Raw genomic sequence first — 23,902 nt, 5'->3', positions numbered from 1 at the left:
ATATGTTTTTTTCTTTTCAGAGTGAAAGCCAAATAATAAAAGATCCCTGTTATTTAGATTTTTGGTTATTACTTTTATTGTTGTTATATTTCTGTAGAAGTGTTTTTGTTGTGGACACACAAAGTGACAATGGAGACAATGTTGGCACCAAAAAGTTACCTGCTTTTGGGGGCACGGGGTTCTGAGCAGCCGCTTAGCTCGCTTATACCTTGGGCCCGGCTCTGCCCATGTCGATGCAGTGGCATTTGCGGTCCGATTTTTTAGTAGCAATACTTAGTCTCTTCCCTATTACTTTGTCATGTGCGCAAAGGATGGGAGAGCTTAAAATCAGTCGCATGGTTCTGCATGTGTACAGGCTGATTGTACAAGCTTCTCTATTTTAGTCTGTATACTACATTGAGTTTTTTAGCACTTTTTTGCACGCGTATAAGGTAATGCCAATTTCATCAAGATTGACTGCTGCGAACACGGTCTGCAAACGAGTGTCGTAATCGCGGCACAATTTGTTACTTTTCTGTATTGGACATTTCCCCAGCTGTAAGAAATGGATGGGAATGAGTTCAGTTGTACGGCTGTTTAAGCCTGCGGCTTACAGTCTTGTGCGGCTTGTACAAAAAATAGTTGAGTTTTTTCCTTAAATTTGCACATGCAGCCTTTAATCAGATGCCGTCTTTAGTGTACAGTACTTTTTTTTTACAATTTATTACCTATGATCATTCTATTTTTTCAAATTTGCCTTGCTAATTAAAAAGCTTGACAGGCCGCGTATTGTCCGCAGGCCGTAGTTTGCCCATCCCTGACCTTAACTACGTGCAGAAGGCTGTGTATTTTCCTAAATGTAAATTGTGTGTGTATGGTCTGACAAAGAGGTCATGAAAGCAAAATATTTTGATTTTTTTTGAGACAGTCACACCATTTCAAGACAAAATTCAACAAAACTGCCAAACCAGCACGCTCTCCAAGTTAATTCTTTAGTGCATTTTATTTCACTGTGTGACGTTTGTTGATTTGATAAAATGTATGAAATAATAGTAACGCCAGAGCCTATGGGCCATATTATTATACTATTTAAAATGTATCCCCCCCTGCCTCAGCTCTGGCATTATTCTATTTCATACCTCTGAAAATTTGTCTCCCTCCTGCACCTACTTAAAAATGTTGAGGCTCATTTTGACTGTCATTGAAATCCTAAATAATGATTTCAAAACAAGGTACAAGTTATTTTGTAAAAATGTCAAAAAATACTGAAAAACAAGGAAGGATACAAACGTTTTAACTTTTGATGCGGACGACGCTGGGCGGGAGAGAGAAGGGAGTGCTGGAATTTTCCGGTGTTTACGATTTGTTCTGTGGGTTTTCATCATAAAGTGTCTTAAGAGTCAACATATTTTGTTTAATGAGCTTTCGTATAAAGGATTCCGTAAAATTATGAATTTTGTGCAGGCTTGGGGAGTAACGGAATACATGGAATGGCAAAAATGACGTTGACAAGCTGTTTGGATTTATTTTCATTTTGTTTCTGTCGCATTTTATGTTAGTTTTGCCGGAGATCAAAGAGATCAAAGCCAGGAGAGAAAGCTTACCATGTGTTGTGAGTCATAAAAGCTCTTGAAAATTGGAATAGTTTATTAAAAAATCCCTTCAAATTTAAGCATAAAAAATGAGGTTATTGCGTTCCAAAGCCCAAAACTTGGTGTTTTTTATGAAAACCTGCACAAAAGTTCAGTCATTTTGTGTAAAGGGTTTATCAAAATTGTATTAAACAACCCCAGAAAAGAGCCCTTTTAGCCCCTTACTTTTCAATCAAAGCCATAAAAATGGTGATTTCTCACAAAGTATCCCAGCAATGTAGATAATTGTCGCAGTACTCCATTGGTATTTTTTTTATTTTGGGAGATTTTTTAGATTGTCTTTTATTAGCATATTTGGAATTGGAGTCATCCAAAAGTAATTGAAAGTACAGTGGAACCTCGGTTTTCGAACGCCTCTCAGTTCGAACAAATCGGTTCTCGACCAAAAATTTCGAGAAATTCTTGCTTTGCTTTTCGTTCAAAAAATCGGAGTTTGAATGTCGGTACGCTAGGGGCGATGCTGAGCGGCGTACGGATGTAGATTGCCCCCACCCCTCGCGAAGAACTGTTGTCACGTGACCGCACACTCCTTTTTGCTTTCGTTTTTAATATTGGTGAACGGAGTGTTTTAACCCCTAATTATGCCTTGGAAGAAGGTCGGTGCAAGCAGCAAAGTTGCTACAGGTGAAAAGAGAAGAGTAGTGCGTACAACTATTGCATTTAAGAAAGAAATAATAGCAAAATATGAAGAAGATGTGCGAGTTTCCCTTCTTTCGAGGGAATAGAGCATGGTTTCTGCAGACCACCACAAAGGTAAGAAATCCTATTCATAAATCTTTTCTTTATCCTTTAACCGCTCACCACTTGTTGTGGAGACCCGGGTGCTAAATGACGTGTAAACGACCTGATTTTTTTATTTTTACACGTCCGTACGAAAGATTACGCTAACGCGAACGTACGTTTAGCCCGGGTTAGCTTCATGTTAACGTTCGTGGTAAACATTTAGGGTGTTGGAACGGATTAAAACGATTTTACATTACTTTTAACGGGAAAAACGATTTTCGGTGATCGACCAAATCGGTTTTCGAACAGGGTTCTGGAACGGATTGGTCGAGAACCGAGGTTCCACTGTAATCAAGTTAAAGTAACCCTGTCTGACTGATAGTCACATACCCAAAAGTTGGACAAAAGAGAGACAGGCCGACACGGGGAGTGAGAAAAACAGTGCAAGAGGGGGGACTCTGGTATGAAGGGGGGCACATGCCAGTGAAGCATGTGAGGGGTGCGTGGCGTAGGGTGCGAGGGGATGTCAGATTGTTGCAAACGGGGATTTGCATCAGCGGGGAAAGAAAGGAAGGGGGCAGTGGCACTGAGTGACACTCGCACACACCGACACACTCCTGTACACTCGGTGCTCATTTGTCAGTCACGCAGTCGGTGCGTCCATTCTTTTTGTGGGTTTGTTTGTGCGTATTTTGTGTGCCGTCATGTCCACCGCAGCTCATCCTTTATCTCTATGACTGACGGTAAGTTTCATTTCATACTTTTTGTTGGGCATCAGTGTGTGAGTTGACAGTAAGCGTGTGTGATGACGGAAGCCCCGGAAGGCCGGCGTGGCTCATTTGCCACTGTGGGGGTCCCAACTAATGAGGTACGCCACACGGGCGCAAGTAAAAGGTGGATTTTTTTGGTTTTTGTTTTTTGTTTTTGGCATTCGTTTTGTTGGCGGTCATGTACAGGGTTGGGTAGGGTTACTTTAACTGGATTACTTTCAATTACTTTTGGATTAGTCCAATACCAAATACTCTAAAAAGGCAAAATCAACTAAATATGAATACAATTATGACTCACAACACATGGTGAGCTTTCTCTCCTGGCTTTGATCTCTTTGATCTTCGGCAAAACTAACATAAAATGTGACCGGAACAAAATGAAAATAAATCCAAACAGCTTGCCAACATCATTTTTGCCGTTCCATGTATTCCGTTACTCTCCAACCCTGCACAAAATTTAGTAATTTTATTCATATTTAGTTTCTTTTGTCTTTTATTAGCATATTTGGTATTGGAGTAATCCAAAAGTAATTGAAAGTAATCCAGATAAAGTAACCCTACCCAACCCTGGTTGTAGACAGTTCAATATTAAAGCAAAGTGATAAAATATGTCCCATTTTAGAGAATTAGAGAATAGAATATACCTTTATTGTCATTGTTACAAAATGGGTTAACATATTGTGACAACGAAATTGGGCATGACACTCCAGTTTCACACCAACACAGTGAGGTAAAAAAGCCATGAAGATAAAGGAACAGAGAAGATAAGGTTATAAAACAAGGAGGATAAGGTTATAGTTATAATTTACACAATATTTACACAAGAAATGTCGGCATGTAGGATGTTACATACAGTTTGGTATCGTAATACAGTTTGGTATCGTAAGGGTTTGTGCAATTATACATTTAGTGCAAGAATAGTCATCATAGTGCAAAAAAATAGTCAACATATGCATTTGGTGCAAAAAATAGTCATCATAGTCCAATACCAACTATGCTAATAAAAGACAAAAGAAACTAAATATGAATAAAATTATGACTCACAACACATGGTAAGCTTTCTCTCCTGGCTTTGATCTCTTTGATCTCCGGCAAAACTAACATAAAATGCGACAGAAACAAAATGAAAATAAATCCAAACAGCTTGCCAACATCATTTTTGCCGCTCCATGTATTCCGTTACTCTCCAAGCCTGCAGAAAATTTAGTAATTTTATTCATATTTAGTTTCTTTTGTCTTTTATAAGCATATTTGGTATTGGAGTCATCCAAAAGTAATCGAAGGTAATCAAGTTAAAGTAACCCTGGTCATTACATGTTGAAGTCGTGTAATTAGCAAGCGAGTAGTATGGCTCCACTCAGAAGCGTGAAGGGGAAAATGGAATAAACCTTTAACAACTTATTCCTACATTCTTCCACATTTTTCCGATTAGAATAACGTTCCTGCTGTGTTATTTTCGTGGCACATCATAAATAAAAATTGGTTGGTTTAAACGATATATAAGAAGTGTCATCTGTTTCATTTATATATTTTGTGATTCATTTATTTAAGAGTTAAGTTCAAAATACACTAAAGTCAATTTTCATCTATAATTATCAATAGTACGATTGAAACTAGGATTTTTAAAAAACGGTATGTTCCTTAATGTGGCATAATTATTATTTAAACAAATCTTTGTTTCCTTAAAATGTAGCAAGTTATAATAATATGTGGATTGCTGAAAAAGTATATACTTTATAATGTATGTTTTATTTTTTACATTTTTTTGTCCATGTAGCTGCTATAAGTTTGATTATATCCCTCAAAATTTTATGTGATTAGCATAAAATCGAAATTCCATCAGTGTAAATATAAGGTACAGTTATTACCATATTTTGGGGCCTACAGATTGCTCCAGAGCGTCTTTAATTTGCACTAAGCTTAATTTTGGCTATTATTTTTTTCTTCCTTAACTAAAATTTTTAGTTTTTATCATTGAATAAGATTTTTTAAAAAGTGAAATGGCATATTTACATATTTTTTGTTATTTTAAGTATTAATTTCCTGTAATATTCAGTTCTTGATTTAGTCCTTTCTTTTATGCCTACTGGATATAATTCTTAGAATAAGATAAAAAAATAATAGTTAAAATGAGCTGCATGTTCTGCCTGTGTTAACTTAGTTCTTTATTTTTACTTATTGAAACAAACGCTCATAATCATAAAATAAGAAAATGTATATATATATATATATTTGATTAAAAGGGTTATTCGGGTTAGGGTTTTAGGGGTTAAAGTTAGGGTTAGTTGGCTAGGTAGCAGCGTGCTGGTGTCCCTGTTGAAAGTGTCCATCGTGGATTAAGCGTGTGACGTTAATTGGATTTAGCTTGTGGGACTTGTGAATCTTTGTGTCAAAAATGATTAAGCCCGCTGAGTTATTGTACTACATGACACATCCATTAATGCATCTAATCAATAGTCACTACATTGTAAAATATCAACTTGGTATTGTTGTTTTAAATTTTCAGAAGTGAATTGTATTATAATTCGAGTAGTCATCATTTAGAGACTTTTTTCGGTGGCTGACACAAATCTTACTACTAACAAACTAAATCTGAATTTCAAGTTAAAACCTAGCATTCCTGACCAGAAAGGTTTGTTTTATTAATTATTGTCTCAACTCATCTCATCTCATTAGCTACACCGCTTATCCTCAGCAGGGTCGGGGGGGTGCCGGAGCCCAACCCAGCAACCATCGGGCAGTGGGCAGGGGACACCCTGAACTGGCTGCCAGCCAATCGCAGGGCACACAGGGACAGACAACTCACTCGCTCAAACTCTATTATTTATGTGGTTTAGGAACTGTTCGGTCAGGTTGTTGTTTTTTCCTTTCCTGTTTTTTTTTTTTTTCCCCCTCTATTTTTTCAGGTACCGACCCAAACATGCAGTTCTTTGAGCCATGTTGGTGTGTTTATTTACAGTAGCAAGACAGTATTGTTTTGATATTGTGGAAAAAACATGTGAAACTGGATTAATCTGATTCTGAGAGCAAAAACATTTTAATACAATCTAAAAAATATCCCCAAATAAAAAATTTACCAATCCAATACTGCGACAATTGTCTAAAATGCTGGGATACTTTGAGAGGAATCACCCATTTTTTGGCTTTGTTCGAAAAGTAAGGGGCGAAAAGGGCTCTTTTCTGTGTTTGTTTAATACAATTATAGTAAACCCTTTACACAAAATGACTGAACTTTTATGCAGGTTTTCATAAAAAGTTTTGGGCTTTGGAACCCAATAACCTCATTTTCTATGCTTAAATTTGTGGGGATTTTTAAATAAACTATTCCCATTTTCAAGAGCTTTTTTTTCAAACAAATTTTTCATTTTTGGTTGGTTGGTTGGTTGGTTGGTTGGTTGGTTGGTTGGTTGGTTGGTTGGTTGGTTGGTTGGTTGGTTGGTTGGTTGGTTGGTTGGTTGCTCAGTTGGTTGTTGGCTGAGTTGGTTGTTTGCTGAGTTGGTTGCTTAGTCGCTTGATGGTTGGCTGGTTTGTTGGTTGGTGGATTGAGTGTATTGTAAATGATTGATGTATAGATGAAACAACTGTATGAGTGAATTAAGATCTTCTACTTAAAACAGACCTTTTCTAACTTGTCATTTTCTGCCTTGAAGGACCAGAGAGAGACACAGCCAAAAGGGTTTGGAAAAAGAGGAAGATCCTCAATTGTTGTTTTTCTCGCTGCCATCTATGAGCCGCCTGAGGCTCTACGGTGGATTTCCCAGCCTCCGTGACAAACAGCAAACACAATGTCCTCACCCTCCCTGCCCATGAACTCCCTCCCCCCGAGTCCGCTGGCAATGGAGTACCTCAACGATTTTGACCTCCTTAAGTTCGAGGTGAAACCCGATACGCCACCGCTCTCCGCTCAATGCGGTTACCCGAAATCAGATGGCTCGCCGTACGCCGGCCACCCACCGCCGGACTCCAGCCTGAGCTCCAGCCCTTACGACTCTCTGCCGCCCTCACCAACCTTAAGCGATGCCCACCTTCCGCCTTCGGGCGCATCTTCGCTGTCATCCTCATCGTCCTCCATCTCCTTCCCACTCTCCGGCTTCACTTCCAGCCACAGCTCTGGAGGATCTCAGGGGAACGGCGATGGCATCCCGGGCCATGCCGATCACTCCCAAGGCCCCGGTCCGGCCTCGCTGGAGGACCTGATTTGGTTCGCCGCCCTGCAGCAGCAGTTTGGTGGTGACGTCCCGGGGCCAGCCTCTCTTTTGGGCGCGCTGGGTGACAGAGAGAGGGCACCTGTCAACAGCCTCCTAGGCTGCGAGGACGCCGTCGAGGCTTTGTTGAACTCGGCTGCTGCAGCCGTCAGCTCCCAGGTAACAAGATTTGGACAGGAAAAGTCATCATTTTCTGACATGGATGGATGGATGGATGGAAAAAATAAATAAATGGGCCGACCTACATATAAAAATGTATTGGAGGACGAAATAGTTGGTGGATGGACTTTGAAATTGTGGGCACTTATTGGATGAATAAAATTAAAGAGGCTGTATGAAATGTTTTACTTGCTGCTGCCATCTCCTGGCTTGTGTCATCATTGTAGCCTCTATCGGCTTGTTCATGACGCGTGGGCTCGAAAAACATTTTTTTAATCTTTCTTGAGGTCTGGGTTGGCATTTGGACTCTATTTGAAGCAGGCCTCTATTCGCTTTCAGCACTTTTATGCTACGCTAACAAATACAAACCCAAAAAAAAAAAAACATGGGGATGAGCATGACGTCACTCTCCAGCACAGCCCCCTACACCCTATTACTCTTACCTAGTGTTTTCCACCAAGAACAGCAGTAGATAACGGCAGTAACGATCAGAAAAAAGTAATACAAAATTGTAGCAAAATAAAAAGGTCATGAATTTTATTGATCTTTCTGTATTGAGTTAGCAATCCAAATCCTGGTCTTCCTTCAGTTTCCAGGCCTTTCGCAGAGCTCCAGCAGCAACATAGGCGATTCGAGCAGTGACAGCGGCGCCGACACATCCTGCCACAAGGGCGGCGACATGTGCCATCGGCCGCTTGTCTTCCTGCCCAATCCCTCGCTCCCTAATGCCACGGCGTCGGTGGGGCCGGGTCCCTACCCGCAAGCTCTCAGCCCCCAGGGCCGCCTCGTCCCCCACCAGCATCACCACCATCATCAGCACCACCTTCACCACCCCATGCACGCTGGTCATCACCATCATCATCACCCGCAAGTCGGACAGGTGAGTCAGACAAAACTGTCTTTTAAAAACGATTGGATTGTGGTCAATTTCCCGCAGGGGTATGTCTTTTTTTTTTGCCAGAAGTTTAAAAGTGTATATGGAGAATTAATCCTGCCATATCCAGAAATACATGTATTAATGAATACTTACAAATATATGCCATATCATAAATGCAATTTATTCACATATTTATGCATCTTGTCATTTCTTTATTTCGGTATTTATTTTATAGTGTATTCCGTCGTGTATTTTGTCACAACAAAATGTTATTCAATTGAGGGGGCGGCTCAAACTAGCTGCTTATTGGTTGATTGATGAGTTCACTGATCAACTGCAATGCCTTCAACAATAATATGTGAAAAGCTCAGCCAGTTTGTCACACCCCTTCATTTTAACATTCATTGGTTTTGGTAAGATAAACACAATCAAATGTATGACAAAACACATGACAAATTATGCGACAAATTTATGACAAAATTAATGACAAATATATGAACAAATACACGACAGAATACATCACGAAATACACAACAAAAGAAATGATAAATGAAATGAACACGTCAAAACACACGACAACATAATTGAAAAAAAACACTTAAGAAAGCACATGACAAAATAAACGGCAATCCACAACAAAATACACGACGGAATACAGGACAAAATGAATGAAAAAACAAATATATATCTGTAGGTATTTTTTCTACAAATGACAGGATCAATCCTCCACTCTTGAGGTCTTAATTTCAAACAAAATGTTGCTATTCAAAGACCATCATTTCTGTCGTCTGTCTTGGTGGATGTCTTTGAGCTTGATGTGGAGCACAGTTCAGTCTCATATTAATATCTGCTATTATTGCCTGCCCTAATCCCGATCACTGTCAGGCACACTTAAATCAGATTACATGCCAGATTATGAGATGTACCGGTGGAAAAAATGACCCCTCCATCTCCGAACAAACAAAAATAAATGTATGTATACATCGGCATACCTGTCAACCTGTACGGTTTTGCCGTACAGAGTACATTTATTATGCATTTTAAAAGGTGTACGACATACGAGAAAATCCGTATGGAAAAACGCAAATTTGTCAATGATGGGTACCATCTGGTATACACCGACGATCACGAAACGGCAAATCAATCAAGTCAAATGAGTTTGCCGCGGTTGCCTCTATCTCGGTATCGTTTTTTTACATTGCAAACAAAGTGAGCGGTTTGATGCTACTGTGCGCATGCGTCTGCCGACTTGGATTTCATGTGGTAGTTGTGCAGTGAAAGAAAGTCCGTCTCTTTTTAGAGAACCGGCTTTTTCGGCTCAACTCATTAAAGAGAGCCGGCTCTCAAACGGCTCACTTGCTTTGATGCATTATATTACGAATGATTATGTTGTATAAAGAAGTTAAGAAAAAAAGGAAGTATAAAAGGAGAAAATAAAAAAAGACAGGTTTGTGCTGATCCCTTTAATCGGTATATTACCAACAATATTTGAATGCAGAAAGTGAATTAATAATTCTACTTAATTATATTTGCATGTATTTTTTCCTTCTACAGTTAACGTCCAAGCTACTTTTTTTTATAATAAACCTCATTCATGTCGAGCAACTCAGTATCTCACAACAGGATGTTAATTAACAATATATATGATATAACAAAACACATGTACAATATAACATGTTAAACTACATAAATAAACACGTTCGAAAAAAAAATGGTGTAAGATTTTTTTTTAATTATTTTGTAAGGAAAAATATGACAGTTTGTAAGGGCATGGACCCATGGAGGTTGACAGGTATGCATCGGGCACCAAATCACGTTTTCTTTTCCCAATTGTTTATTTTGAAGTGCGGCGGGAACGATCGCTTTTCGGACGAACAGTTGGTGAGCCTGTCGGTGCGCGAGCTGAACCGGCACCTTCGCGGCGTCAGCAAGGACGAAGTGGTGCGCCTCAAGCAGAAGCGCCGCACGCTCAAGAACCGAGGATACGCACAATCCTGCCGCTACAAGCGCTTGCAGCACCGCCACGCCCTCGAGTCCGAGAAACACGTGCTCACGCAACAGGTACATCATGGCGCTTCTCCGGGTTATCGGGTTACTTTAACTGGATTACTTTCAATTACTTTTGGATTACTCCAATACCAAATATGCTAATAAAAGACAAAAGAAACTAAATATGAATTAAATTATGACTCACAACACGTGGTAAGCTTTCTCTCCTGGCTTTGATCTCTTTGATCTCCGGCAAAACGAACATAAAATGCGACAGAAACAAAATGAAAATAAATCCAAACAGCTTGCCAACATCATTTTTGCCGTTCCATGTATTCCGTTACTCCCCAAGCCTATACAAAATTTAGTCATTTTATTCATTCACTCAGAGTTAACATTTAAAACTTCTCCTAATAACTTGGAGTTAGCTTTACCTGTAAAGTAAACCTCAAACCTGTTTCAACTTAAGATAGAAATGTGAATCAAGCTTTAACTATGAGGTAAACAGAAATTTAACTCAACTTAACTCTTTGATTATGTCACGGTCGCCATGACGACCAGTATGCCACGCCCCCGAACTCAAGCTGAAGCAGATCAGCTGATTGCTGTTCTGCTATTTAAGGCTGGATTTTGGGTTTGGCGGGTGCTGGTTCATTACTCATTATTCACAATCCCGGTCTGTTATGCCTTGTCCTGTTTTAGTCTGTTATGCCTTGTCCTGTTGAGTTCGTGCCGGAGGAACTCTGTATTGTTCTGTTTTGCCTCGGAGTATTGGGCGACTTTTATTTTATTAAATAAAACCTATGGATCGTCAACGCATTTGAGTTCTCCCTTCATGCCTCCTGCCTCCGTTCTGGTCCGGTCACCTTCCACGCCACCACGCCCCGTGACAGATTAAGCTTTAAATCTTTTCATAATTCACAGTTAACTTTTACTTTTACTATTCCTCTAATTAACTTTAAGTTAAAGCAGATAGGAGCATCGAAAATAAAGCATAAGGCCTCTTTGAACTCAATTCGGTATTGTTAACACATACTTAATAGAGAAAATATTTAACTTTCAACTTTTTAAGGACCTTTTAAACTATGCTCCCCACCTTTAAAAAAGTTTGAAATTAAATATTGTCTTTGAAGTATGTATTGACAATGCCTAATGGAGTTTTTTCACAGTGCCTATCTGCTTTTATCTTACTAATATCATCTGGGTTTCACCCATGGCGCGCGTTGGACTGAAGGAAAGGAGGTCGGGGGGCTTTGGATTGGGCCACAGTTTTCTTTTATTCCTGTCACAGACCAGAAATAGACACAGAACCCAATAGCGCTCGTTTTCTCAATTTTTCTTAGTAAAGAGGGAGAGCAGGGCTTGCTTCCACGATCCGATGGTTGACGGACAAGGGGAGCAGGAGATGCGGAAGTGGCCTTTCCGTGTTTAGCGAGGAGGATCGGAGACAGGCGGACTGGAGAGCAAAGGCGGTGTCAAGTTCGAAAACGAGGTCGGCAACAGGAGGCAGGCAGGTAGCGGGGCAAAACGGATCGGATAACGGGCAGGCAGAATGTTGCAGAGTCAGGTCCGGAAACAGGCTGGCAACGAGGATCAGGCAGAGAAAAACAGGGCTGGAACAGAGTCTGACGTAAGAGCTTGCCGAGCTGGGAGCAACGGTTCGCATAACGATCTGACAGCGATCTCTTGGGGGGTTTCAAAGGAGTACATCAGCCAATCAGCTGTCCGGGCTGTTGGCACCAATTAATCAGTCGCAGGTGCTCTGAATCGGCAATCATGACAATTCCATGATGTTAATAGTGAAAGTAAGATAAGGACTCTTTCAAAAACAGTCCAAATACCCACCAAACCCCCCAAAAAGATGAAAAAAGAAGAATTGATTCGAGCACTTCTAAGATAGACACGTACATGCACGCACCACAGAAGCAGCTTGACTGATGGAGTCAGCAAGTACAATATTTCAAAGTTCCTGTCACCAACTGCAATACAACCTGTTTGATTTATCTGTTTTGTTTTGCTTTTTAAGCTGGAGCAACTCCAGTGCGATCTGAGCCGGGTGCTACGGGAACGAGACGCATACAAAGCTCGCTACGAGAAGCTCCTCGGGGCAAACCACGCCGAAGCCACGAAGGGACGCGGGGAAAACGGCAACAGCCCTCCTTCGCCAACGCACAATTTCTTCCTTTGAGCACAGAGATGAGCCAGGTCATGAGCCAACGTGGAGCAAACGTTTGTTCAAGTTGATGGTTTGGGTTTGCTGCTTGGACTCACTTGCTTCGGGGACAACAGACAGGGACATGTAACGCTATCTGGTCAAAGGTATCGGGACCACTCATTTGGAGTTGGAAGTTGGACCATACAGTTGAACTGTCTTAGGAAAACAAATCGAAAATACACAGACAAAAAAAATATTCTTTAGAAATATCACCCGCAATCATCTATCTGCATAGATAAAATAAATCACATTTTTAAATGTAATACAGTAGTGGGAATTTAACCTTTTAAAAACAACACCAAATATATGTGACATTTTTGCGTCGGTTATGCATCAGTCGTTCAAATAGTTTTTTTCCTAAAATTACAACCAAAAAAACACAGGATATGACTTTATTTTCAAAATAAATTAATGTGGAATTGTAGATTTATTCAAACATTAGTTCAAATCGGTTTATTCCCAAAATGACAACAAAAATACCAAAAATCTGACTGTATTTTCCAAATAAATTCACGTGATATATTTGAGTCATTCACGCATTAGTGGAATTGTTTTCCCTTAAAATTAGAAGAAAAAAATCCACATAATGTTACTTTCTTTTCAAAATAATTATCCCTAATTATTTATTTATTGGATTATTTTGACTTTGCCATATTTTACCTCTATTCACAAAAATACAATTTTCATAAAAGTTTGTATTCAGTAAAAAAATATAAATATATTTTCTTAATTTTTCAAGATGGTTACTTTTTATGATCATGCAATTTGAATAATCTGTAAATTAAACCAACCATTGAAAATTTACCAAATCAAATGATTTATTATGAGAGGTTTATGCACATAAAACTTGTGCATTTTAAATAATGTTTCTTAATATTCAGCAGTACAATTTCTAGCTTTAATCATTAATCCAGACCTTCCTATACTTTTTTTCCAAATAGTACATTGAAAAAAAGACTTCTATTAACACCGCTGAGCATTTCATGCATGCAAAGATCCCAAAGCCTGCAATAGTCTCCATTTAGAGGCTTTGAAGACATTGTTAATTATTTTTATAAGTACAGTGTATGATGTTTTGAGAAAATTGTACAAGAGGCTGCTTAAGAGACGTGCGTAGTGCAGTGGTGCCGGCTAACCGAGTTTGAATGAAGCAATGCAGTTAATATTTCACAGTTGCCTACCAAAGCGTTTTGTTTTATCTCAGATTGAAGAATGTACCACGGGAATCTTTCTACGGAACAATAAGCACCTTTTTTTCGAGGGGTTTTGTGCATACACACCAGCTAAAAAAAAAAAAAAGTCAGTTTTGGGGTATTCACGGACCTTCCCGTTCAATTTTTTGCAGGAACCAGCTTTAAAGGGACAGTGTGTATTATTTAGGGATTTCTACAGCAGTGGTTCTTAAGTGGTCTGAGTTGAGGACTCACCATTCTGGCCCTAAGTCAATTGGTGACCCAAATCAAGATAGAAATTCCACTTCTCAAATGTATTGAATAAAATCATTGTGCAGTTTGGAGCAGAGATAGTAGGACATATTCATCTTTTTTTCAAAAAACAAAAGAACCATAAGTCTTGTATATACTCACATATAAGCCTGCATTACATACAAGCTGAAATTGCTTTAAAATAGCCACCCACTAAAAAAAAATTGTACCCAAATCACTTTTAAAACATGTATCTAAACATGATAACTACTTAATTGTGTAGATAATAAAGAAGCTAAAAATATTCATTATTTGCTTTACCTTCAAGTTCTTACATGGCAGACACTCGTACAATGTTTTCCTATTTGTCAGTTATTTATTTCTTGGACACTTTTCCTTTCCCTGTATCACTTACTTTATTATTATTATTATTATTATTATTATTATTATTATGGTCTGAAAAGGAAATAAAACCAACAAAATCACAATGAAACGAGATGTGGTCCATCTCAAAAACTATTGGAATAACGCCTATTGATTGAAAAGATAAGAGTTTGATCTATCATGTAATAGATCCTCTGGTTTGTTTTCTTCTTAGCATTGTTTTGCACAGGCCAATAGCCCACGATACACTTAAGCAAATATGCAGGCACTATCATGTAAACATGCCTTTTTAAACTACTCCAGAATCGAAATATTTGCATTTACCGGTATTTAATACAACATGGGCCTCACCTAGCCAGAGCTGCCATCTTTGTCACGAACAAAAAACTTACGAAAGGCAAAAAAATTTGAAGAAATTTGTTGTAGTTTGGTCACTTTGAGTCTCTGTAGTTTGTGTTCTTCTTTTAGCACTATTTTTCGGTTGCACTGAGCAATCCATCGACAGTTAGTGGTCGAAATATACGCACTGTCCTTTTAAAAAAACACTAGCTAGCTTTCAAGAAATCATCAAGTTGATTAAATTTGATAGAATTACACAAACAAGAACAACAGTTTTTTTTAAATCACAAAGCCGATCTTGTTTAAAAAAATTGGTTTAACTTAGGGGTCTTCAACCTTTGTGAAGCTGAGAGCTACTTTTTTATTACTGATTGGCACGAACGGCTACCAGTTTGAAATACATTTGTAAAACTAAGATGTTATTACAATGTAATTACTGTGTTATTACCAAGGTGTAATTATTAGAGGTTAAAATCGTCAATAGCTAAATATAATGCCAGTTAGAAATCAAATTTCCTAAAAAAAAAATCACATCGACGTATTGTACATTTTGAGAACCAGCCCGTGAGCTACTCAGATGGTTCGACAATCTACTAATATAATAGAAAAAAAAGCATAAATGTGTCTGTCATTAATGTTGTGCTTTTAAGGGACAGTGTGTATTATTTGACCAATAGATCTTGCTGTATTCTGTCGTGCAACTGAAAACGAGTGCTCAAAACTACAAGCAGGAACACAAACTATAGAGAATTGTCACGGAGCGGAGCGAGAAACAGGAAATAAGGACCCATTCGCGTAGACGCACTCACAATTTATTGGGGGAGGATGAGGAGGGTGCGCACACTCGATCTGGGGATCGATGGTCGCGGAGTGGATTAGAAATCCAAACAAAAGAAAAGTTGTCAAAAATAAACAAACGAATCAGACCAAAAACAAAACAGGATCAAACCCAGGCAAACCTATAGACTAAGCATTTCTCAGAGCCAAACAGAACTTGCAGAAATCTCACAGAAGGTTCACAAAAATCTCAGTTTTAACAAAGTTTAAGTACTCCAAAAAGCAATCAGTCAATGCGCCTCAGCCGGTGGCCATGGGCGGGGCCAATTGGGCGCCGCAACAACCGCGCCAGAATCCAGCTCCACCCAGCTGGGACCAACTGGGCACCATGGCAACCGCGCCTGACGTGACAAGAATCAAAGTGATCAAACCTGGCTTTTTTTCCTTGAATTTGTTTTTGCCTTTTGCAACATTTGTGTTTTTTACCGGTACCCCAATAAAAAGATGGCAGAAAAATAGGGAGGCTCATGCCATATAAAATAAATACAAATTTCTCGACTTACGGATATTTGAAAAAATGCACGTTTACATTATAGTTCATGTCGTTTCTTCTATTATTATTTAAATCAATCGTGTTTTTCATTTTAATTAATTACGTTCTATACCACTAGGTGGCACTAAATAATACACACTGTCCCTTTAAAAATAGAATAAAAAAACATAGCTAGCTTTGAAAAATCATCAAGCTGGTAATATTTGGCACAATATTGGTCGAAAGAAGTCCTCCAAATCCCCACCTAGGACATTTATACTCATATTGTGTAGCAATGCAGGGATAACAATGCAGTGTAACGATAAAGGTACAATTATTGTCAGGGTGGCTGCATTAGCATTATTTATTGTGTTTCGGAGGGTAGAATCAATAAGGTGCCGTTTTATTTATTCTCTTATTTATTCAGTATTTATTGATTGTTTCTTTTTGCGCAGATTTGAATCACTCCTTTGTAGTGGTTAGTGTGTATTTGACTTTCTTATTCTTGGTTTGACACATCAATAACTGGAAAAAACAGAAATGAGGACACAAATGTCAAGCGTTCTCACTCCTACTCTAGTGTGGTTTGGCAGCAAATAAACTTGACATATTTTACCACACGTTTTTACTCACTGGTGTTTTGTGGAAAGATGAAAAATATACTTTAAAAAAAGCTTTATTTTAGGTTAAGTTTCCATGTTTATTTTATTTTCTACATTTTTAATCTGTTTTACCACATGTTTTTACTCACTGGTGTTTTGTGGAAAGATGAAAAATATACCTTAAAAAAAGCTTCATTTTAGGTTAATTTTCCATATTTATTATATTTTATTCATTTTTTATTAGTTTTTTTGGGTGATTTTATTTTATATGTTTTATTGGAAGCACTTACAACCAGGGTTTGGTAGGGTTACTTTAACTTGATTACTTTCAAATACTTTTGGATTACTCCAATACAAAATATGCTAATAAAAGACAAAAGAAACTAAATATAAATAAAATTATGACTCACAACACATGGTAAGCTTTCTCTCCTGGCTTTGATCTCCGGCAAAACTAACATAAAATGCGACAGAAACAAAATGAAAATAAATCCAAACAGCTTGCCAACATCATTTTTGCCGTTCCATGTATTGCGTTACTCCCCAAGCCTGCACAAAATTTAGTCATTTTATTCATATTTAGTTTCTTTTGTCTTTTATTAGCATATTTGGTATTGGAGTAATCCAAAAGTAATTGAAAGTAATCCAGTTAAAGTAACCCTACCCAACCCTGCTTACAACCATCTCCATATATCAATACTTACACAGCCTCATAAAGAATGCCTCAGTGTTTGCTCTTTTTACAAGTTTTAACATTAAAAGATTCAAATTTTATGTTTGTAAAACGACCGTATTCAGTAAAATATGCATTTGAAAAATTCATTCATAGACAGTTTACTTTTAGTCCCCAGAATAGTCCTGTCACGGACCAGGAACGGAGACGAGACCCAATTGCGTTCGTTTTACTCAGCTTTATTTAGAAGGAGGAAAAGGCTTGCACCCACGATCCGGTAATCGTCGGTCACAGGTAGCAGATCGCTGGGAACGCGGAAGTGGCACTTCCGTGTCGATCGAAGGCAATGTCGAGAGCGAGAAAAAACAGGTCAATGGCCAGGACGGAGGAGCAGAAACGTAAACGGGTTCAGAAAAGAGGTTGGCAACAGGAATCAGACGGAAAACAGGGCAGAATAAAGTCAGGAGTCAAAAGAGCTGGCCTTGCGTGTAGCTAAGGTTCGCAGACGATCTGACGAATGTTGACAGGAAGGTGGGGGTTTAAAAGCAGAGTGGGCACGGTGGGTTCTCAGCCAGGCCCCAGCGGTGGAAGCTGGATGGGCTTGGTAGGACGTCGTAGATTGACCGGATCAGGAACTTGATCTGGTGTGGCTCAGAACCCCACAGAGAAGATTTGTAAAAGTGAAAGTAAATACAGATGGTTCACCACTAAGTGCTAGCCATTCATCAGTCCCAAAAATAGACTGGCTAGCGATAGCATCGGCTCGCTACAGTTTAACTGTACGGGTCAGGTGTATCGACATTTCGTTCTGTGTGCATTGTTACAAAGAATGACAATAAAAGTAAATTCTATTCTATTCTATTCTTGACTTTGCCAAAAAAGCAACTCGACAAACTAGCCCAGTTCTGGAAAAGTATTCTATGGAGACAAAGATAAACCTTTACCAAAATTATGGGAAGAAGAAGGTTTGGAAAAAATACAGTAGCACATGATCCAAAGCACATCGCATAATATGAGAAACGTTGTGGAAGCAGTGTGACGGCATGCAAGGCTTCCAAGGGAGCTGGGTCACTTGCGTTTATTGATGACATTACAACAGATAAATGTTGCCGGATAAATTCTGAAGCCAACAGGGATATGAAGAGACCCCTCGCTACTTTGCGCTTCAGTTATCAATGGTTCGCTTCACTCCTTCGCAAGAAAAAAAAAAAGTCGAATATAAAAAATACATCGGGTGCCTCCCGCTCCACCGAGTTTTAGGCAGCCAAGATTCAAGCCAATTGGTCCTTCAGTTCAAGAAAAACAGATTTAAAACAACAACGAATGCTGCCTGCACCACTGACGAACGATTTGACAGCCAAGATTCACGCCAACTGGCCAGAACCCCTTAATTTGAGATAACCAATATCGGTTGGCCAATTCATATCATCTATCTACCTTGGTCATATCCCTCGTATATTGGTCATATCATAGCGTCTCTAAAACTGTCCTGTGACCGGACACCTGCTCTGCATTCCCCTGCATCTCGCTGAGAAGAGTTTGTATCCCGCGTCTACGTCCCGCCGCCTGAGTGATGCTTCTGTCGAAAACTTTGTTCTCTTTTTTTCTCACTCATCTTTAATTTCAGTCAGACATTGAAACTTGAATTAAACATTAAAGTCTGAACTTCAATTCTGGTCAACCTATTTCATTTCAGGTCCAATGTGGTTGCATGTAGAGTCCAACTTGTGAAAATTGTGTCACTGTCCAAATATTTTCGCGCCTAACTGTAAATACAGTGGGTTTTTTTTCTCATAATAAACTTTTTTTTTAATCACATTAAGGTGCAAAAGGATACATACTGTCCCTTTGAAAAAGAACAAACTTCCTCAATGCATAGTTTGTCTATTTATTGACGGCATCATTCTGACAATTTGAACAGCGAACCTCAAATAAATTATGCAATTTTATCTTAAAATGACAACAGTATTAAACACAAATTCCTCACTGAAGTGGAGATGAGGCACGTGGCAGAGTGCCGGCTCCCGTGCCCCCAAGGCAACTACGCCGAGGTTTTGTAGCTTTTCATTCAGCTCTCTCTCAGCCTATTCTTTCTATCCCTCTCTCCATCCTTTTATCCATCACCCTCTATGGTGGAGGGGCGGTGACCCCTGGGTGCGGGCTGTTCAGAATGACCTCATCTTCAACGCCGCCTCCCTTCTCTCTGTGTGTCTCTCTCTGGCTCTCTCTCTTTGGCCCACAGAATAGGCAAAGGATTAGGCCTATAATAGAGTCCTGGCAGCCCGCTGCCGGACTCTATTGTGGCTTTGTGGTGTGTGCATGCATGTGTGCGTGCGTGAGACTCATACGTCCACTTGTTGCTTTACAGGGAACGTTTCCAGATAAAGGATTATCTTTAAGTATGGCCCAATCCATTTAGTTATCATATCAGTGGTAATGTCTATCCATAGCATTAAGGCACAACCTACACTTTCTCTTCTTGACAATTTCAAGTAAGATGACATTTTGGTTTGTCTCTAAAAAATGTGATTGAATCATTGACATTGACATTGTTTTTTTTATGCGTTAGATAGGGTTTTTGGGTGCATGGATTCCTTATCCTCCTTATGAAACGAATAGCACTGCAAAATATACTAAGTGTATTATAGTAGTTGTCAAACTCTTCTTTTTTCATGTATGCATGACGGCCGTTCGAAGCAAATATTGCTCAAAACAGAAACAGTTAGTGCAAATAAAGAAACTTTTAATTAATTTCTTTATTTTCATTAAAGTATACATATATACATATTCATTCATTCATTCATTCATTCATTATCTGCACCGCTTATCCTCAGTAGGGTTGCGGGGGGGATGGAGCCCATCCCAGCTATCTTCAGGCAGTGGGCAAGGGACACCCTGAACTGGTTTCCGGCCAGTCACAGGGCAAACAGAGACAACTCACTTGCTCATTCACACTTAGAGACAATTTGGACCGGCCGATTAACCTGACATGCATGTTTTTTGGAATGTGGGAGGAAACCGGGATGCCCGGAGAAAATCCACACAAGCACGGGGAGAACATGCAAACTCCACCCAGGAAGGTTTGATCCCATGACCTCACAACTGTGCCGCACATGCGCTTACCACTCTGCGCCGGTATCACATTCTGAGCCATGGTAACGACAAAATACTTACAGTACAGTAATTCCCTGCTGTATTGTGGTTTACTTTTTGCAGTTTTGCTACTTCACGAATTTCAAGCATTGTGTTCTACATTCTGATTGGCTAAACAGTTGCCCCGCCCCTTTTCTGCCTGTGTGTTAATAATGTTGCGGTCTTGGTTGTATATTCAATATAGCTTGACGAATTAACATTAGGTACACACAAATCTTTTTTATTATCGAATATTTCTAAAAGCCATCATGGTAACAAAACACTAAACCCACAAAGGCAGAGGAAAATGGTTTAAATTTTCATCAAAGTTAAACCTTTCAACCTGCTGAAGGAAGGTAAAAGTATTTTAAAGCCATATATTTGTTTCCCTAATATCGGCCACATGATGGCCTCTGCTCTGCTTGGTATATTCTATTCTATTCTATTCTTGTGCTTTTTTTATACTATAAAGCGCTTTACAATGTGCTTCACACTTACCCATTCACACACACTCACACCGATAGCAGTATCAGCCATGCAAGGCAACTACTTGCTTTTCGGGGGCTTCAGGGGATTCAGCGTGCAGCCCAAGAAAACCTCGACACATCCCAAGACGAATGTTTAACCCCTGAGTTACTGCGACCCACTGATGACAAACTATCATCTGAAGTTAAAAAATGGATAAAATCCTTAACCCGGTGTGGCAACAGGCAAAAGTGAAATGAAAGATTGGAATTGGCTGCTTGGAATGTTCAGTGGTCGAGAGCTGCTGTACTGAGTTTGAATGCCAGATGGTGTTTAAAGACCCCACGAAAGCAGACCACACAAATGAAGATGTTTATTGATTTTGAGATGTATTTTGTCCTGTAATTTTTGTTTTTATTGGGGAGGGGGGCCTTGACACAAAACCTAGCTAAGGACAACCACAGGGGCTTAAAGGCGAACTGTTTAAATTTCTACGAAAAACGCTTCAACCGTTTTGAAGCCTCAGCAGCTTGGAATGGTCAGTGGTCGGGAGCTGTTGTACCCAGTTTGGCTGCCAGAGGACAAGAATACAGATTTTTATCGATTTTTACATGTACTTTGTCCTGTAAGTTTTATTTAGGGAGGTTTCCTTGACACCATAACTAGCTGAAAACACTCACAGGGGCTTAAAGTCCAACAGTTTAAATCTTTACGAAAAATGCTTCAGCCGTTTCGAAGCCTACTGGTCACAAACACTCACACACACACAAAGACAATTTGCAAGTAATAATGTAGTTTAGATTAGACAAGCATAATGGCCAGCATTGATGAGCTTTGTGTTGCCAGTCTCGGCATTGCTGGGCTTTGCGTTGCCGGACATTTTACCTGAGCGAGGTTGTTGGGGTTGTGGTTTGTTAAAAGGCTCAAGACAGCCACTAGGAAGGAACAAAGAGATGAGCGCATGCAGCACCAGAGCTGCTTGTACACGAAAACTGATTTTTATCAATTTTGTTGGGATTTATTTGGGGAAATTGACACAATACCTAGCTAAAGACACTCCCAGAGGCGTAAAGTACTACTGTGTAAATAGTCACAATAATCGGTCCAGCCGTTTCAGAGCCTATAAGCCATGTACGCCCATACACAAACATGCATGCAAATCGGGATTTATATAATAGTCCAGATAAATGAAATTCGGATGGGTTAGATAGATAAAGATATTGACAGATGTAATATCACCCTGGGAGACTCAGTCAGAAATGTAGGTGTCACATTTGACCCCAATCTGTCCTTCCAAACACGCGTTAAGAATATTACTAGAACAGCTTTTTTCCATCTTTGCAACATTGCTGTTTATCAGGCACGTGTTTCACAATTTTTTCTTGCCTTTTGTATTTTCTTACTTTTTTTAATCTTTTCTTATTATTTAATTCTTTTGTACTCCATTTTCTTTTTTCCTTATATTTTTTTGTCTCTTTTCCCCACAGCCTTTTACTTCATTTCCTTGCTTTATTATTTGTTTTCTTCTTTTTCTACTTATTTTGTTCGTCTTTCTTTTCATAATGCCTTCAACACTAGATCCAGATATCTTTGGGTTGGCAGAGCATGTGCATGAGTGTGCACTGATCACCCCTAACCACCCCACCGGTAACGCCCCTGCCAGGAATTATTTTTTTGGGGGGGGATATGTTCGACAACCGGTATGGTTTGACATTGTTTAATTCAAAACGTGTGCCTTCGCTCCAAATAGGTTGAGAAACACCTAGGGAAAATATTAAACATATTAATCGTGAAGACATTGAGCTTTGCTGCTCTCTAGCGGTTACCTGCACGCAGGGTTGGGTAGGGTTACTTTAACTGGATTACTTTCAATTACTTTTGGATTACTCCAATACCAAATATGCTAATAAAAGACAAAATAAACTAAATATGAATACAATTATGACTCACAACACGTGGTAAGCTTTCTCTCCGGGCTTTGATCTCTTTGATCTCCGGCAAAGCTAACATAAAATGCGACAGAAAAAAAAAGGAAAATAAATCCAAACAGCTTGCCAACATCATTTTTGCCGTTCCATGTATTCCGTTACTCCCCAAGCCTGCACAAGATTTAGTAATTATATTCATATTTAGTTTCTTGTGTCTTTTATCGGCATATTTGGAATTGGAGTAATCCAAAAGTAATTGAAAGTAATCCAGAAAAAGTAACCCTACCCAACCCTGAACATATTAATCGTGAAGACATTGAGCTTTGCTGCTCTCTAGCGGTTACCTGCAGGTATTGACACTAAAGGTCAACCAGTGAGAGGGGGGAAGAGAGAGAGAGGGGGATAGAGAAAATGAGTGAGAGAGAGAGAGAGAAAGGGAGAGAGAGAGAGAGTAAGAGAGAGAGAGAGAGAGAGAGAAAGAGAGAGAGTGAGAGAGAGAGAAAAAGAGAGAGAGAGATAAAGAAAGAGAGAGAGAGAGAGAGAGAGAGAGAGAGAGAGAGAGAGAGAAAGACAGAGAGAGAAAGAGAGAGAGAGAGAAAGACAGAGAGAGAGAGAGAGAGAGAGAGAGAGAGAGAAAGAGAGAAAAAGAGAGAGTGAGAGAGAGAGAGAGAAAGAAAGAGAGAGAGTGAGAGAAAGAGAAAGAAAGAAAGAAAGAGAGTGAGAGAGAGAAAGAAAGAACGATAGAGAGAGAGAGAGAGAGAGAGAGAGAGAGATGATAAAAGAGAGAGACAGAGAGAAAGAAAGAAAGAGAAAGACAGAGAGAGAGAGAGAGAGAGAGAGAGAGAGAGAGAGAGAGAGAGAGAGAGAGAGAGAGAGAGAGAGAGAGAGAGAGAGAGAAAGAGAGAGAGAGTGAGAGAGAGAGCGCTTTTCTCTTTGCGGAGATCTGCGTGTCGTGCCAGGTAAGCATTGTTCAGGTGTTCCGTGAGTGAGTGAGTGAGTGAGTGAGTGAGTGAGTGAGTGAGTGAGTGAGTGAGTGAGTGAGTGAGTGAGTGAGTGAGTGAGTGAGTGAGTGAGTGA

The 23,902-nt window shown here is 39.4% G+C and overlaps 1 protein-coding gene across 1 annotated transcript; it reads left to right on the top strand.

Annotated features, from left to right (window-relative positions):
• The first annotated feature begins 2,960 nt into the window (after positions 1-2,960).
• nrl (neural retina leucine zipper) lies at positions 2,961-16,653 on the top strand. The gene is made up of 5 exons (XM_088350300.1): positions 2,961-3,097; positions 6,775-7,488; positions 8,078-8,368; positions 10,211-10,426; positions 12,381-16,653. The coding sequence occupies exons 2-5, from the start codon at positions 6,910-6,912 to the stop codon at positions 12,540-12,542; spliced, it is 1,248 nt and encodes a 415-aa protein (XP_088206426.1). The 5' UTR covers positions 2,961-3,097; positions 6,775-6,909; the 3' UTR covers positions 12,543-16,653.
• The last annotated feature ends 7,249 nt before the right edge of the window (positions 16,654-23,902 follow it).

Source organism: Urocampus carinirostris, chromosome 12 (assembly GCF_059441175.1).
Source record: "Urocampus carinirostris isolate Australia breed hairy pipefish chromosome 12, RoL_Ucar_1.0, whole genome shotgun sequence".
Lineage (NCBI taxonomy): Eukaryota > Metazoa > Chordata > Actinopteri > Syngnathiformes > Syngnathidae > Urocampus > Urocampus carinirostris.
This window is presented reverse-complemented; position numbering and strand designations above follow the sequence as displayed.